This window comes from Lepidochelys olivacea, assembly GCF_965140295.1.
Source record: "Lepidochelys olivacea isolate rLepOli2 genome assembly, chromosome: 23".
Lineage (NCBI taxonomy): Eukaryota > Metazoa > Chordata > Testudines > Cheloniidae > Lepidochelys > Lepidochelys olivacea.
In genome coordinates, this window is record NC_140433.1 from 4392923 (window position 1) to 4410211 (window position 17289).

The 17289-nt window shown below is 54.0% G+C and overlaps 1 protein-coding gene across 2 annotated transcripts; it reads right to left on the minus strand.

Annotated features, from left to right (window-relative positions):
• Positions 1-361: 361 nt before the first annotated feature.
• Positions 362-13561, minus strand: THAP8 (THAP domain containing 8). 2 transcript variants are annotated; one of them, XM_084612691.1, is made up of 4 exons: positions 13406-13561; positions 11509-11701; positions 9026-10120; positions 362-2481 (listed from the first exon to the last, which is right to left on the minus strand). In XM_084612691.1, exons 1-4 carry the CDS (start codon positions 13486-13488, stop codon positions 2335-2337), a joined length of 1518 nt encoding a protein of 505 aa, XP_084468817.1. In that variant the 5' UTR covers positions 13489-13561; the 3' UTR covers positions 362-2334. The 2 variants fall into 2 exon arrangements, with proteins under 2 accessions (XP_084468817.1, XP_084468818.1); XM_084612692.1 differs by lacking the exon at positions 13406-13561 and adding an exon at positions 12350-12451.
• Positions 13562-17289: the final 3728 nt, after the last annotated feature.

The following is a 17289-nucleotide window of genomic DNA, read 5'->3' on the forward strand; positions in this document are numbered from 1 at the left end:
AGGCTAGCAGGAACGCTTTGATGATGCGAGCTCCAGCCCGAGATGCAACTTCAGAGCACTGTCTATATGGCACTTTTGGAAAGCCAGAGCAAGCCTCACCAGCCCACATCAGTCAAGCCAGGCTGGCAGGCTCCAAACCGCAGCGCAAACGTGCTCTCAGGCACTCTGCTCCAGTACAGACGTCATGTGGACCCAGGACCGGTGCCCCAGCTCCACACGCTGACAGTGGTGGCGTTATTCCTGATTTACACTGGGAGAGAGTGAGGAGGAAAAAATAAATAAATCAGACCCCTGATTTTAATACACCCAATAGGCTGGAAGGAAATGCTCCAGGGAGAATTTTTCACTGTGGAAACCGCACTTCTTTGTCATCATCATTCATTTTTATTAAAGCATTTTTTAACCAGGTACAAACACAATCTCTCTGGTGGAGAGACAAATCAAGATTTAAGCACGATGAGGTCCCCGTCCCTCCCCTCAACACATTCAACAAGATCTAAAATCGTGGTGTCACCAGTCAACCTTTGATTCCGGCTGTTTCATTTGCAAACAATTGTATTAAAAATAAACTTAAATAAAAAAATAAAGTGGAAGAGAATTTATTCACACCCTCAGGAAAGAATCAAGTACACAGCTAGTCAGGGAAAGCCACTGGCAACGGGACAACATGGTGCGGGGGGGGGGGGGGTGGATAGCCTTGCTTTAAAGCCTTTGGAGGATGAGCTATCCTTAGATCTAAACAAAGCTTTCTCTTCTACTGATAACTTGCAATTCAGGGACCAATCCTGCACCTACTCAAGTCAATGGGAGCTTTGCCATCATCCTCAATAGCAGCCGAATTGCTTAACTGCAGTGTCTTCCAAACAGGGAACCTGATAGACAAGAGCTGCCTGCAAAGCTAGGGCACCCAGCACAGAAGCCCCCACTGGAGTCATGGGTCAGGCTCTAAACATTCATGGATTGGGCTCAGAAAAAAGCAGGAGTCATGGGAGTCAGGAGACACCCCCATCTTTCCACCCCCACCCCCGAAAATCCCAGGTGCCCAACCCCTCTGCCAAATCCTTTATCAAGCTTTCTGATGATCCCAACTCCTGGCAGCCACAAACCTCTCCGCAGAGCTAGTGCACACGTCCACGTTCCCTGAAGTGACTGGCCCTGCCCATCTCCCCAGCTGCTAAACCTGCACCATTACAAGCCTTCTACACAGTGTTGCCAACTCTCATGATTTTGTCCTGAGTCTCATGATAAATTATTATTTACCTTAAAGCCCCAGCTCCTGGAGATGTGATGATTGCAGCCTTCATTCTTAAAGCAAAAGTAAGCTTCTAGCCCTCCTGGCTGGGGAGAAAGCTTCAAAATGCGACCCCAGGGCACCCTAAAGGCTCAAAAAGCAGAACGCCAATAAAAAGAACCCCAAAGCCCTTATTTTCAAGATTTGAAAGCCAAGCTCCTGATATTTTGGTGATGTTTTGAACATTTGGGGTTGGCACTACTGCCTAGAACAAGCCATTTAAATACCATGGCAAACTGCGCACACCCAGGATGCATGGGACCCTGGGGGGGAGCGGAGAGCCTTGTAAAGACAGCGTTTTGGGTGACAATGCAGCTGGCCAGTGTTAACTGATACACAGTCACACATCCCTCCAGGACCTCTGCAGCCCAGATCTGGGGCAAGCACTGGTATCCTCAAGATTTCCAGCCCGGCTTTGCTGGTTCAATCTGCTTGGTCCATTTCCCATCCGCACAGACACTTGTGCATAGGCAGAGAAATTTGTGCTAGGATTCCAAAGCATCAATGGGGGAGGGCTTAAACACAGGATGACCCAGGGGAGGCAGAAGCCTCAGGGCCAGCAGCAAAGCAGAGATCTGACAGGAGGAGTTTTCAGCAGCTTAGGACGGGGTGAGTTGGCTTGGCTTATACACACCCCACTCATTTTTGTTGTCACTCAACCAGGCAGCCAGCTTATACGCAGGCAGAGCGAGTACACAAGTAAATACGGCTTTTAATCGGTGGTTATTAAGCCAGTGACAGCAGGACCCGGCAGCTCAAGATGCTCAGGGAGGTGGATGCATGGACAAGCCAGTAACTTGATCCCCCCCCACGAGAAGACCCTATAGAAACAATCATTCCAACCTGAAACAAACCCACCTCTCTACTCCCCACAAAAATAAGGTGCCATGGCATTAAGGCCATTGAATACGCAGCTGCCGCATCACCGCCAGCAGCACGGGAATCGCCGCTCCTGTTGCTGGGGAGAGAAGGACCTGGGCGATCCCTGAACGTGCAGCTCAGTGAAGCAGGGAGCGGAGGGCTCTAGAGGACGGGTCTCTGGGTTACTGCTCTTCCACGTGGATGATTGTCTCATTCCCTTCCTCTGGGAGCTGGGGAACAGCGTACACTAGAGCCCGGTCTTCCTCTTGGCAGATGATGGCAACCGTGCTGCCGCTTTCTGGCATCACCGCGCTGGACTGCAGGCAAGCCTGGGGGAAGAGCAAGACGGGAGGTTAAAGATTTTGCTTGGGGAGGTTTTCAGGCAGCGCTGCTTAAAGGATGGGAGGGGCCAGGGCTCAGAGGTGTACATCTAAGACTGCAATAAAAGACCCGCAGCACAGCCACGGCTTGCAGGGCTCAACATTGCAGTGTAGATGCTTGGGCTGGAGCCCAGACTCAAACCCACCAAGCGGCAGGTCTCAGAATCTGGGTTCCAGCCCGAGCATCTACACTGCCATTTTTAGACCCGCAGCTCAAGTCAATGGACCTGGGCTCCAAGCCTCGGTGCCGTGGGTTTTTGCATTGCAGTGTAGACGCACCCTCTGGTGCTTGGCTGGCTGGTTCTTGCTCCTCAGCGTCAAGAAGGAATTTCCCCCCGGAAGGTCACACTGGCGGGGACCTCAGGGGGTTTTCACCAGCATGGGGGGCAGGTCACTTGCTGGGATGATCTGGGTCTCTCTCATTGAATCATTTCCCTGTCACTGCTGGGGCCTTGGGCACAGGTGCCCCTCAGTCCCTCCTATTCGCTGCCTGTGGCACATGATAATCCAATCTCCTGCAAGCTGTAATACTTGGTCTAATTTCAGTGGCTGCGTTTAGCACGCAGGTGCTGATGGTAGCCTGTGAGATACAGTGGATCAGTCTAGATGGTCTGGTGGTCCCTTCTGGCCTTACGCTCTCTGACTCTAGCTCCAGATCGCTCCTTAGATCTAACCCCAGGGAACAGCAAATGAGTCGTTCCCGTCTGACAGCTGTTTGGTGGCCCATGGACAAAAGGAGTTTGGTTGCTATCGAACAAGGGTGCAGGAGCCAGAGGTGCACAAGCCAGAGGTGCACTTAGGCCCCCATCAGCAGCCTCAGCAGAGAACCCAAGGGCTGATCGGACCCTGGGGGCTGAACTCTCCCCTCTGAGCCCTAGAAAGGGTCCTGCAGATCACAGAGAAAGGGAGTGACAGAGGAGTTCAGTCTCAGTGGCCTGTGCATTCCTTGGCTTCTCTGCCTAGGCTGCTGGGAAGAGGCCTGGTTTGTGATGGGAACCGCAGGCAGAGGTCGGAAACCTCCACTTGAACCGATGACCTAGAAGTGAAAGACGCTGCCTCTCTCCTAGTCAAGCCCACAAGCCATTCGACCCCACCTCAACTATTTCAGGGCTCATCAACATGGGAAAGTTATTCTGGAACAAGGCAGGGTATGGATTTCAAGTCCTATAGATATTCTGGAATAAGAGTATCCATATGGGAAGCTATTCTGGTCAGTTTCCCTGGGTAGACAAACCCCCAGGTCCACAGATCAGTAGTTTTTTTTGGTTTTTTTTAAGGCTAGAAGGGACTACCACAATTATCTTAGTCTGGCCTGGGTAAAGCAGATCCTGTTTCATGCAACATAATTTTGCTTCAACTGCCTCTCCCATACCCCCTATTCCAAAATGCTACAGGAAAGCGTGGGGGTAAACATACGTCAGGTCTCAGAGCAGCAGCTGTGTTAGTCTGTATTCGCAAAAAGAAAAAGGAGTCCTTGTGGCACCTTAGAGACTAACCAATTTATTTGAGCATAAGCTTTTGTGAGCTACAGCCCACTTCATCGGAATAAACATACTGTCATGCTGAAAGGGCTAAAGGCTGCCAGCAAGCAAACCTTGGATCCAAACACAGTCACAGGCCCCACTGTAGCCAACGGGTGTGGCCAAGCACTCTTTTAGGCTAAACAGAAGGAGCAATCAAGCCACTTGATGGCAGCTGCAGACAAGAAAGGCTGGCAGCCCAAGGGAACAGGCTGCATGGCACATCAGAGCTATGCCATGTAAACTGAGGAGGGGCCCTGGCTGCAAACTCAAAAGCTAGGCAAGAGAGCCAGGGGAAAGAGCTGTGAGTGTGACCCTGATAGGAAGCAGAGAGATGGGATTTCTTGGGGACAGCCCGCTCTGGAGGGACAGACTTGAAGATGTATGAGCAAGAAAGATGCCTGTTTTGTTTGTACTGTATTCAGGGAATCAGCACTTGGTAGAGATAGTTGTATATAGACAAGATGACATCGTGAGTCTACCTGACTCGTAAAATCAATTTCTCATCTTAACAGAGACAACTCTGCCAAGCCCCCAACTTCCCAGCCCCACAATACAGTGTAGGCCAGTGGTTCTCAAACTTTTGTACTGGTGACCCCTTTCACACAGCAAGCCTCTGAGTGCAACCCTCCCTTATAAATTAAAAACACTTTTAAATACATTTAACACCATTATAAATGCTGGGGGCAAAGCACGGTTTGGAGTGGAGGCTGACACCTCGCAACCCCTCACGTAATAACCTCGTGACCCCCTGAGGGGTCACAACTCCCAGTTTGAGAACCCCTGGTGTAGGCAATAAATTAAATCAAAGCCTCTGGTTTCAAGACCAGCATGAGTGAGCAGCAGGAAAAGATCCAACTTCAAGCTACGATCTGAGGAAGACCGGGGGATACAGTCCATCCACATGCATTTATCCAGTTCAATTAAAATGATCAAAAACAATAAACTGCCTGAGTGAATTCCAATTGAGGATGAGGGGAAAGTTCAAAGTTAACAATTAAAACCCTCCTAAAACAAGAGCAGTGAGAGAATCTTTTTGCATCCGAGCCCAGCGACAGGGAGAGAATGGTGACTGAACAGACAGCCGAACAGATGTGCTAACAAAGAACCCAACACCACAGCCAATTTGGCACTTAAGGGCAGACACAAGCCACTCCCACAAAAGATGATTAGGCATGGAAGGTTATTGCACTAGTCAATGGAAAGATCGTCTAGTAGGGGCTCCGAGCAACCCTATCTCCATGGCACAAGGTATTAACAGCCTCTCAAGGGGCGGGGGAAGATACAGAGCTGTGAACATTATCAGATTTATTATCCATCTAGGGTACTTCTATAGTGCCCATCACCATAGTATCTGAGCATCTCACAATCTTTAGTGTATTTCCCCCCACAAGACCCCTGTGAGGCTAAGTGACTTGCAACAGGTCATACAGGGGGGTTGTAGCTGCACAGAGAATTGCACTTGGGTCTCCCATACTGGCATCCTAACCCATGGGGCCACCGTGCCTTCTTGCTAGTACTATTTGCAAGAACTGGCTCCTATGACGGTGAGGAAGCTACGCATTGGTTGGTTTTATGACACTGCTGTATCACTGAATGCCTCGGTGTATGTGGGTTCCACCATCTGCTCTCAGGGCTGTAGCATGTCTCTTCCAGACCAGGGACAATGGAGACTTATTAACCTGAATGGCTCTCATTCAATTGGGAGTGCGCCTCAGGACCAGGCGCTGGCTGAAGCTAAGAGGACTGGTTTTCTCCAGCACCTCTGCGGGGGCCTTGGGTTTGGAACACTGGAATTTCCCAGAAGGGGAGAAACAAAGAAACTGGATGTTATTGCTATGCCATATGAACTCAGAGACCATAGAGAGGAAAAAAAGGGACACACTTTCATAGCAGAAGACAGCTTTTCTGACTGCAGTACCACTCAAGGTCAGAGAAGCTCGCTGGAGAAGAAAGAGAGCAAGAGTAGGGTTCAGAAGAGAAGCGGTGAGTTGCAGGAGGAGGGTCCTGGACACCTGTTTTTTTATTGTGTGTCATTGCCCTGCCCCAAAAGTCAATAAAAGGTGCCACTTACTTTTCGACTCTGATCTAAGTCCAAAGACGTTTCAGAGAGGTGAGGAAACTGATGCAGGGAATGTGTGGAGGTGTGCGTGTTTTGTCTGGATCTGTATATCTCTTGGGCCATCTCAAGCAGAGAGTGATTGTTTTATTTGCAAAGCCTCTGTATTGTGCATGTCAACGGTCACATGTCCCTGAGGAGTTCAACGGCAGAGAGGCCACCAGGTTGGAAACCTTATGTTTCCAAACCCTTATAGTTGCCTTTAGTTTGAATCTTTACCTCGAGCTTTAATGTGGTTTTACTATAGACGTGTCTAAGGAGAGTGCTGAACTGAGAAGCCACTGAACAGGGGTGCACTGCTTCCACACAGACAGCGGATTGGCGCACCCTGCAAGCATCCAGAAAATAGGGGACTGGGCACTCACATGTAACAAAGTGGGGTGTGTAAACTGCTAGCCTGCATTGGGAAAGAGGGGGCTCCTGGAGCCCAGAGCAGTGCACCTGTGTTGCCAGCAGCTGGTGGCTGAGGAGAGTTTCCCCTGGTGTGGCACAGACAGGGTGTCCTCCCACTGTAACCAGGTGGTAGTATTCACCCTGGTCATCCTGGGTAATGCTGAAAAGTGCCCCACTCCCCCTACCAAGGTACCTCCATCATCACCCCAGCAGGGAAGAGGGGGTGTTTGGTCCCAATGGCCCGATGGATTCTGGGCCAAGGCGATGTGGGAGTTAGTGGTTTGGCTTGGCACACAGACCCCTGCTCGCTGCAAAAGACCTCTCCCCCCCACTTCTCCTCACACAGGGACAGCCAGACAGGCTGGCAGATGGGAACAACTTTCCAATGGTTGTTGTAGCCTTGATTCCCATAGCAGTGACATCACCATTAGGAACAGACACCCACAAGACACTGGGCCACCCAGTCACCAGGACAGCATACCAGGCCACATCCTTCCCTGGAGCTGTTCCACAGAGCAGAGTGAAGCCAGCTGGATGAATCTGGCCCCACATATGGTATAGAGTAGGGAACAATAGGCTATATGGTCTGTCCCCCACCCACCGAAGCAGGAAAAAATCCCACCCCCTTGTATCCCCACATGAGGCACTCAGAGCATCCTGCTCAGGCTGTTTGTGGGTATCAAACATGGGACCCCTAGCTCTAACTTCATGAGTTGCTACTGCTTGAGCTAAAGGCCCGTACCTGCATTCTTTATGGGACATAGCCACTAGGTAGAACAGAACAGTGTTCCAGTGGCTAGAGCACTGCTTAGGAGACCCAGGTTCAATTCCCGGCTCTGCCACAGGCTTCCTGTGTGACCCTCGGGCAAGTCACTTAGCCTCTCAGAGCCTCAGTTCCCCATCTATACAATGGGGACAAGAGCCCTGCCCCACAGGATTTTAAAGATTGTGAAGTGCAGAGATACCACCATGATAGTACCTACGGCTATGTCTACACTGCAGCCACGGGTTTGTCTTGGAGACGTACTCCAGCTAGCCCGCAGTGCCACATCCTGGCTTCAAGAGTGCAACTAGCACAGGTACATCCACACAGATTGCAATCATCCCCATGTATGCATACATGTGTGACCCAGGGACCTCATGGTGCCAACTGACAGAGGGCTACAGGGATCTCCAGAGTCTGGTATTTACATTCTAGTTCACCAAAGGTCCATGTCAGGGTCTACTGAAAGTGTGTCATACACTGGTCCTCTTGATCATTGTAAGATGGATGTACAGGGGATATTTAAGGAGTTATGTTTCTGTAGAATAATTAGCTAAGAAACATTTCTCTCTCTGGTCTGGCTTGTCAAATGCTAACAGAGGGATGTGCCATCAAAGAGAAAGCAGCACAGGAAAAAACAAGCTACAGGGGGTTTATCCTGTTCGCAAACAATGGTTTGGGGGACTATTTCTAGGGGGTGCCTATGAACCCCCATTAGTCCTTCAATCTGTAAGAACAAGCTGTCAGTGGGATTGATTTTATGAGAAGAGGTCTCAACCCTACTGGCTGAAAATGCTGGGGAAAGGACTTGGGGTAGGCTATCTTGTAGGACAGTAGTTCTCAACCAGGGGTCCAGGGCCCCCTGGGGGGCCAAAAGCAGTTTTCAGGGGGTCCACCAAGCATGGCTGGCATTAGACTCACTAGGGCCCAGGGCAGAGAGCCAAAGTCCTGCCACCCAGGATTGCACCTCGGGTCCCTGAGTCCTACACCCAGGGCTGAAGCCAAAGCCTGATCAACTTAGCTTCGTGGGGGTCCCGGCAATTGCCCTCCTTGCTATGCCCCTAACATTGGCCCTGGCTTTTATACGCAGAAAAACCATTGTTGTGGGACAGCTGGACTGTGGAGTTTTTATAGCATGCTGGGGGGGCCTCATAAAGAAAAAGGTTGAGAGCCCCTGCTGTAGGAGGTATGAAAACGCCTTGTGTGAATTAAATATAATCTCTAGAAAGCGTGTTATGATTTTGTTTCATATGTAACCGTTTCCAATATTCCGACCCACTATCACTGGAATCTCTGTCCTTGGATGCTGAACCGATTCTTGTTTTTACTATATAGATACCTACGCAGTGGGGTGTGTGTGTACACTAAAGTGGTGTCCAGAGCTGCATTTTACAAGCTGGAGTGGACTTCTCCTTTGGGAACAGCAAATCTACAAGTTCTGTCAGTGTTCAGAGGAACAGGGCTAGGCCCACAGCAAGATGACATGTGCCTATTGCTTATCTGTGTGGAGAAAGAGGGGCCTGCAAAGGCCTGGAAGGCAGCACTTGTGCTCCCGAGGCTGGTAGTTTCAGGAAGCCAACCCACAGCAGGGACAGACAAGACTCCCTCATGCTAAGGGCAACTGGTGGCGAGGGACCCGGCAAGTATCAGAACATACCCTTAGACAGGCAGACAGAGCTTAGACACGCGCCAACCTACCATCTCCAGCAGCTTGAGCTTCTCCTCCGACACCAGGCTCTCCTTCCTCAGCTGCTCCACTACGCCCTCCATGGCTTCCAGTTTGGTGCAGTGACGCCGGTGTCGCTGCTGCAGCACCTTGACCTTCTTCTGCAGGCCCATCACCAGGTCGACCAGCTGCTGGGTGGTTAGCTCGTTCTTGTGGTAGCGGTGCTCCTCGAGCTGCTCCTCCAGGGTTTCGGCACATAGCTCCACCTCGATGGTGGAGGAGTCGTCGTCGTCATCCAGGGAGCCGGCAGCATAGTTCGACACGATGGGCACCGTGGAGACAATGGGCACCGTCAAGGCTGAGGACAACACAGTCTCGGGAGGCGACGCACTGGACGTCAGCGTCCCCATGGCACCGGAGGTCACCACTGGCGCAGTGGGGATGGTCTCGAAATATGCCACCATCTGGGTGGTCGACACCTGCAGGGAGCTCAAGACAGCTGCGGTGGAAGGGTCGGTTTCCAGAAGGGGCTGGATGGACACGTTCTCAATGAAGAGGGTGCCCTGGTCTGCGATCTCCTGTGGGTCCACCGTGGCCACCAAGGTATGCGGCTGATCAGCAGCGAAGGTGCCCTCAGGCTGGTCCACCACAGCAGCATCCTCACAAGAGACCATGATCTCTGTGGCAAACTGCTCGGGCACGTCTGCCACGAAAGAGTCCGGTGAGGCCTCAACAGAGAAATCCACACACTGGTCCATGGCGGGAGGAAACGGCTGGCCCGGGAGATGGATGGGGATGGACTCTATGCCCTCTGTGGGCGAGGCCATGGCCAGGGCTACAGCGTTGAGCGGCTCCACGATCTGAACGAGAGGCATCAGGTTCACCGCCCCGACCAGAGGGGAGGAGAGGGCATGGAGGTCCAGATCCGAGACAGAGGGCTGGGTTTCCACGTAGATCGGGGCTGAGGACAGACCTGGGTCGATAGCTATGGCGAGAGCTTCCAGTGTATCCTGAGTGGGGTGGGCAGCCATGGCTTGTGGCCCCTGCACGGTCCTGTCCATGCTGGTCTCAACAATTAGCTTCTTGGTCTGTGTTTCGCATGGAGGCCTGGCAAGATTCTCCCTTTTCTGCAAGCCACCAAAGAAACAACATGTGTTTGCCTCTGAATGACAATGCAGAGGTGAGGGGGCCCAATTACCTGCCCTGCTTGAGGCAGGAGGAAGAGGCGGCTAGCAGTTCCCTTCGCATTCCCCTATGCTGCGGGAGAGCCTTATCTGGCTTCCAATGTCAATTACAGCAGCCTCAGAGCTGCTCTAAGTTATGCTCTTTTTCCTATGGGCCCTGGGGAGCAGAGGATGGACACAGCACAGTGCACTCTGGCCACCCCCTGGCCACCCCTTGGCCACCCCCACACACACACACTGCTGTGTGCTCTGGCTGTGCCCTGATCTATCCCCAAGCCAGGTGTTACAAGCAGGACCCTTACACCTACTCTGTGCCAGCTGGGGAGGCCTCTGACACAAGAGGGAGGCTCAAGCAGCTGTTTCTGCTCACTTTCGGGCCCCTTTGCACTCTTGAACAGTGCAAAGCGGCTTTAGGTTTTCCAACAGGCCTGATTCTCAACTGCATTACTAGCTGCCATTCCCTGGGGGGCTTTGCAGGGACTGCCCAGATTTAAAGTGCAGTCAAAGGCCTGCCACTGGGATCCCTGAGTCATCAATCCAGCCCCCTCTCCAACACCTTGCACAAGCATGCACAGTCAGACAGAGCCACATGCTCCTCACCTCCCACTCCTATGTTCTGATTAGGCAATTATTTCCTCCATTGCTATTAGCCTTTGTTAAATCACATGACAGAGCTGTTTACTCTCAAGCTGTTTGCTCTGGGAGTGACAGACTGTCAATAGCCTGTTGAACCAGGGGCAGGTATAGGCAGGCCACCTGACAGTGACTAGGCTGGTTTCTGATCATCTTGCCAGATTCATACAAGTAATAAAAACACAGTGACTCAAGCTCCCCTCAAGGGGCTCAAAGCTTCACAGTCCCCTCAGGAAGCGGTCAATATCATTCTTCCTATTTTACAGATGGGACAACTAGGCTACAGAGAGGGGAAGAGACTTGTCCAAGGTAACACAGAGTCAGTAACAGAGTTGGGAACAGCATCCAGGAGCCCTGAGTCCCCAAGTCCCCCATGTTCTAACCACTGGACCCCACTCCCAGGGTTGAGAGTAGAACCCAGGAGCTGCATTCCAGTCCCTCCTGCTCTAGCCACTAAACGCCATTCCCAGGGTCGGGAATATAACTCAGAAGCCCTTACTTTGAGTCCCTTCATACTTCTGTACCTCAGTCTCCCCAACTATAAGTATGGGAATAATTTCTTCCCAGAGTAAAGAATAGAGCTCAGTCCGCTACACTAGCTACTCAGCCATGCTCCCTCCCAAGTCAGCTATTTTGTAAAACTCTCTTCCAAGTTCACACTGGAAAGTCCTCATATCAGTTGATGACCAGAGACTTACCAGGGGGTTTTCAGACAGTTGAAAGATGGTGGGGACAGCATCAGGCTTTAGATAGCGAACCCCCCACCTGTATTCGAAACACGACGGAGCAAAGTGCTCGCTGCATAAATGCTGGTATCTGGTGGGTACCCACTTCTCTTGGTTCATCTGAGAGAGCCATTGTTGGAGTCGTTCTGGGTTATGCAAGGGAAACCTGCATGGACATCAGAAGAGGTCTTCAGTGATAACCAAACCTCACGCTGTCACAGCCATATTCAGCCTCTGATCTCCAAGCAACCCACAAACATTCACTGATTTAGCTTCACAGCCCCCTTTGAGGCAGGTCCATGTTATGATTCCCATTTTACAGATGGGGAAATGGAGTGACAGAAAGGTGAAGAGCTTGCCCAAATTCAAGCAGTGAGTCACCAGGCTAGCTAGGAAGAGGACCTAAAAGTCCTGACTCCCTGAGCACTGCTCTTGGCCCATATGCTATCAAATATCCAAACAGATAACAGTGATTAGAGAGGTGGCAGCAGACACCAGGATTCGGCTGGCAAGGCCTGAATATCAACCCCAGGGTAATGCTAAATTCCAAATATTTGACACCCTGCTCTTCTCCCCCTACACCCCAGGGCAGCAGGTGCATGGGCTCAGCCAGACACCAATAAAAACAGATGCAGTGAAAGAGTCTCCTGCTCTCCAGCCCATTTCCCTGCCCCATTCCAATACCTTACAGTGCCTAGGGCCTATTAGCCATGGCTACACCCTGGTGTTGTAAGCACCTCTGTAACCATACGGCACCTGTCACTCACTGCTATTAAATAAAGGGCCCGCCTACACTGAAAGTAATATACAGTACCTGGCAACACCCACCACGTGGCACATACCGATATGACAGCACCATCCTGCTACTGGGGGAGGGGAATTCCATGCACTTCACCCCTGTATGGCCCACTCCCCATGCCAACTGTGCTCCCCCTCACCCCACTGCCTCCTGCCCCCCAGACCACCCCCCATCTCACTGTCTCCTGCCCCTCCCCACCACCTCCTGCCCCTTCCACGGTCCTCCCCCTCACCCCACTGCCTCTTACCCCCCCCGACTGACCCCCACTACATCCCACCCCCTCACCTCACTGCCTCCTGCTGCTTCCTATCCCCCCGAACTCCTGCCTGTTCCACGGTCCTCCCCCTCACCCCACTGCCTCCTACCCCCCAGACCGCCCCTGTCCAGCCCCCTCCACAGTCCTCCTCCCCACCCCACTGTCTCCTGCTGCTTCCTGCCCCCCCACACTTGCTGCCCCTTCCACGGTCCTCCCCCTCACCTTGCTGCCTCCTCCCCACTCGACTGCCTCCTGCTCCCCACTGTGTCTCAACCCCTCACACCACTGCCTCCTGCCCCCCAGTATCCCGCCCCCTCACCTCACTGCCTCCTGCCCCGCACCACCACATCCTGCCCCCTTCCACGGTCCTCCCGCTCACGCCACTGCCGCTTGCCCCCCCAGACTGCCCCCACTGCATCCCACCCCCTCACCCTTACCCCACCGCCTCCTGCTCCCCACGGTCCTCCCCATCACCTCACTGCCTCCTGCCCCCCCACTGCACCCCACTGCCTCCTGCCCCCCCACCCTCACCCCACTGCCTCCTGCCCCCCCACCACCTCCTGCCCCTTCCACGGTCCTCCCCTCACCTCACTGCCTCTTGCCCCCCACTGCATCCCGCCCCCTCACCTCACTGCCCCCTCATAGCCCTCCCGCTCCACAGTCTCCCACCTGCTCCGCCCCCCTCCAGGCCGGCGCCCGCCTCCCGTCCCGCGTTGCTCGGGGGGGGGGGGAAAGGGGGCGACAACGCCGCGCGCGTGACACCCCGGACCGGCGCGTGACGCGTCCTGACGTCACGCCGCGCCCGCGGGACTGACCTATAGAAGCTGAGGCGCTCGCGGCCCGGCCGGCGCTGCCCGGCCGAGTTGGAGCAGTTCGGCGCCCGGCAGTACTTGGGCATCGCCGCTCGGCCGCCCCAGCGCCGGGCTGGCCCCCAACTCCCACGTCACACGCGCCACGCCGCGCACGCGAGGCGACGTCGTGCGTCGCCACGCATAACCCCCACCCGCCGGCGCGCGTGCTGCGCTGCGCAGCAAGGTGGAGGGGGCGGAGGAAGGAGGAGCGGCCTAGGATGGGGGCGGGGTTGCTATCAGAGGGGCGGAGCTAGGGGGTGTCACTCCAGGAGGGAGGAGGGGCCTGGGATGGGGGGTTGCTATCAGAGGGGCGGAGCTAGGGGGTGTCACTCCAGGAGGGAGGAGGGGCCTGGGATGGGGGGTTTCTATGAGAGGGGCGGAGCTAGGGGGTGTCACCCCAGGAGGGAGGAGGGGCCTGGGATGGGGGGTTGCTATCAGAGGGGCGGAGCTAGGGGGTGTCACTCCAGGAGGAAGGAGGGGCCTGGGATGGGGGGTTGCTATGAGAGGGGCGGAGCTAGGGGATGTCACCCCAGGAGGGAGGAGGGGCCTGGGATGGGGGGTTGCTATGAGAGGGGCGGAGCTAGGGGATGTCACCCCAGGAGGGAGGAGGGGCCTGGGATGGGGGGTTTCTATGAGAGGGGCGGAGCTAGGGGATGTCACTCCAGGAGGGAGGAGGGGCCTGGGATGGGGGGTTGCTATGAGAGGGGCGGAGCTAGGGGGTGTCACCCCAGGAGAGAGGTGGGGCCTGGGATGGGGGGTTTCTATGAGAGGGGCGGAGCTAGGGGGTGTCACCCCAGGAGGAAGGAGGGGCCTGGGATGGGGGGTTTCTATGAGAGGGGCGGAGCTAGGGGGTATCACTCCAGGAGGGAGGAGGGGCCTGGGATGGGGGTTGATATGAGAGGGGCGGAGCTAGGGGGTGTCACTCCAGGAGGGAGGAGGGGCCTGGGATGGGGGGTTTCTATGAGAGGGGCGGAGCTAGGGGGTGTCACCCCAGGAGGGAGGAGGGGCCTGGGATGGGGGGTTGCTATCAGAGGGGCGGAGCTAGGGGGTGTCACTCCAGGAGGAAGGAGGGGCCTGGGATGGGGGGTTGCTATGAGAGGGGCGGAGCTAGGGGATGTCACCCCAGGAGGGAGGAGGGGCCTGGGATGGGGGGTTGCTATGAGAGGGGCGGAGCTAGGGGATGTCACCCCAGGAGGGAGGAGGGGCCTGGGATGGGGGGTTTCTATGAGAGGGGCGGAGCTAGGGGATGTCACTCCAGGAGGGAGGAGGGGCCTGGGATGGGGGGTTGCTATGAGAGGGGCGGAGCTAGGGGGTGTCACCCCAGGAGAGAGGTGGGGCCTGGGATGGGGGGTTTCTATGAGAGGGGCGGAGCTAGGGGATGTCACTCCAGGAGGGAGGAGGGGCCTGGGATGGGGGGTTTCTATGAGAGGGGCGGAGCTAGGGGGTGTCACCCCAGGAGGAAGGAGGGGCCTGGGATGGGGGGTTTCTATGAGAGGGGCGGAGCTAGGGGGTATCACTCCAGGAGGGAGGAGGGGCCTGGGATGGGGGTTGATATGAGAGGGGCGGAGCTAGGGGATGTCACTCCAGGAGAGAGGTGGGGCCTGGGATGGGGGGTTGCTATGAGAGGGGCGGAGCTAGGGGGTGTCACTCCAGGAGGGAGGAGTGGCCTGGGATGGGGGGGTTGCTATGAGAGGGGTTGAACTAGGGGGTGTCACCCCAGCAGGGAGGAGGGGCCTGGGCTGGGGGGTTGCTATGAGAGGGGCGGAGCTAGGGGGTGTCACTCCAGGAGGGAGGAGTGGCCTGGGATGGGGGTTCACCCTGGAGGTGGGGGCTAAATTAGGGGTCTTGGGCTGGAGGGGTCTCCTTGGGAGTGTTGAGGTGTGGGTGTCACCACAGAAGGGAGGAGGGGTCTGAGATAGTGGGGCATTGCTCTAAAAGGAATGAAGGGCAGCGAAGAGGGCGGGATTAGAATTAGAGGTGACCAAATAATTGATTTTTCGATTCTGTGGCTTTCAGAAGAGCGCTGTGTGCATTTCTTTGCACAGCACAGCTAGAGGACCCCATAAAAAGGCCACTGTCAGGAATTCCCGGTTGATTTGCTCACAAAGGGTTGCACCCTGAGGTCTTTACTGGATCCAACTCTAGATGAAGTTTCTGGGAGTTTTGCATGAGTGTAAATCAAAGCCTGATCTGCACATAAGAATTTTGCTCGCGTAGCTCTAATGCTGAGGACAGAGTGTGTGTGTTTGGGGTGGGGGGGAATCACACCCTTGGTTGACATTGCTCTGTGGCAAAAGCCTTAGACTAGATGCAGTTACACTGGCAAAAAAGTCCATTTTCTAAACATATAGCAGTTTGAGAACAGGTATAAACTACATCTCTCCTAGGGGTTTTGCCACCATAGTTATGCTTCCTAGGGGGGACAACGTCTCTATTTTAGAAAGGGTTTTCAAAAATCACCTCTTGACTATGCTTGCACTCAGAGCATGTTAGCGGTCTACTGTCCTGGCAAAGTGCTCCTAGTCTGGACGCAGGTATACCGGCAAAGCTGTGCTTTGTGCCTGTATAGTAACCCACTGCCCCATGGGTAAAACAAGCACAGTTTTGCTGGTGTAACTGTGGCTATGCTACAGACTCTGCTGCCCCGGCTCTGTTGGTCCAGGCCGTGAAGAGATGTGATTCCCTGACTGGCGGAAGACTGTACTATAGACCTGGCCTTTGTTTCCCAAGTGATTCTCCTACCTCACTCCAGCTGTAAGTGACTTTCAATAAGATTTGTGTTCTCTCTAATTTTTTACATCTATGTGCGGAATAAATTTTGTTATGTGCAACAATATGGAGGTGATGGGTGGGGCCAAGGGGTTCGGAGTGTGGGAGGGGGCTCAGGGCTGGGGCAGACGGTTGGGGTATGTGCAGGGGTGAGGGCTCTGGTTGGGGGTACAGAGGTGAGGGCTGCTGGTGATGAGGGGTTCAGGGTGCAGGAGAGGGCTCAGGGTTAGGGCAGAGGGTTGGGGTGTGGAGGGATGAGGGCTCTGGCTAGGGGTGAAGGCTCTGGGGTGTGGCCAGGGATGAGGGGCTTGGCATGGAGGCTGCTCCGCGGCTGCAGTGGGAAGAGAAGGCTCCTCTCCCCGGCAGCTCTGGCAGGGCTGGGGAAGGGCTCCTCTCCACACCTGCCTGCATGGCCCTTGAGACCCTGCTGTGCAGCCGCATGGCTGTGCGGCTTACAGGGACCCTAGGGACTCTACACTACAGAGTTAGGTCGATGCATGGCAGCTTACATCAGCCTAAGTATGGAAGTGTCTACAGTTAAATTTTGCTACCACCGACTTAATAACTGCACCTCCATGAGTGGCACAGAGTCAAAAACAACATAATTTAAGAGGTGCTATCAACCTGAAATCTAGTAAATCCAAAAAAAAAAAAAAGTCAGGGAGGAGGCTAAAAATAGTCCCAGGCCCTGTCCCTCATCTTTCTCTCTCAGTCCATCTGCCAAAATTGGTGGTTTTAAGATCACATTTTCCTATTTTTACAGTGTTTTATCTCTCTTGTGTTTGAAGCCATGGACCAGAACCCCAGCTGGTGTAAATCTGCATAGTTCCAGTGGATCTACACTGATTTACACCAGTGAAAGGTCTGTCTCTGTGTTAAAGACACACATGAATAATAGGAAAAAAACTGACTAGCCAGTGTACAGGTTCTTGACCACCCTTCTGCTTTTCTTTGCCATAGGGAAATGAGATTGCTAGAAGGTCTGGCCCACACGGAACTGTTTTTGTTCTTTGCTACCCTCTTGCAGAATTACACAGGAATAAAAACTTGACATCACACCAACTGTGAGCAGCACAAGG

Bases quoted from the DNA above. Each gene is read 5' to 3' on its own strand.
- THAP8 (XM_084612691.1), bottom strand. From the start codon at position 13,488: ATGCCCAAGTACTGCCGGGCGCCGAACTGCTCCAACTCGGCCGGGCAG. The intron at 11,702-13,405 runs GTCAGTCCCGCG...ATGTCCATGCAG, and splicing joins GAGCGCCTCAGCTTCTATAG to GTTTCCCTTGCATAACCCAG. The intron at 2,482-9,025 runs GTAGGTTGGCGC...CTCTTCCCCCAG, and splicing joins AGCTCAAGCTGCTGGAGATG to GCTTGCCTGCAGTCCAGCGC.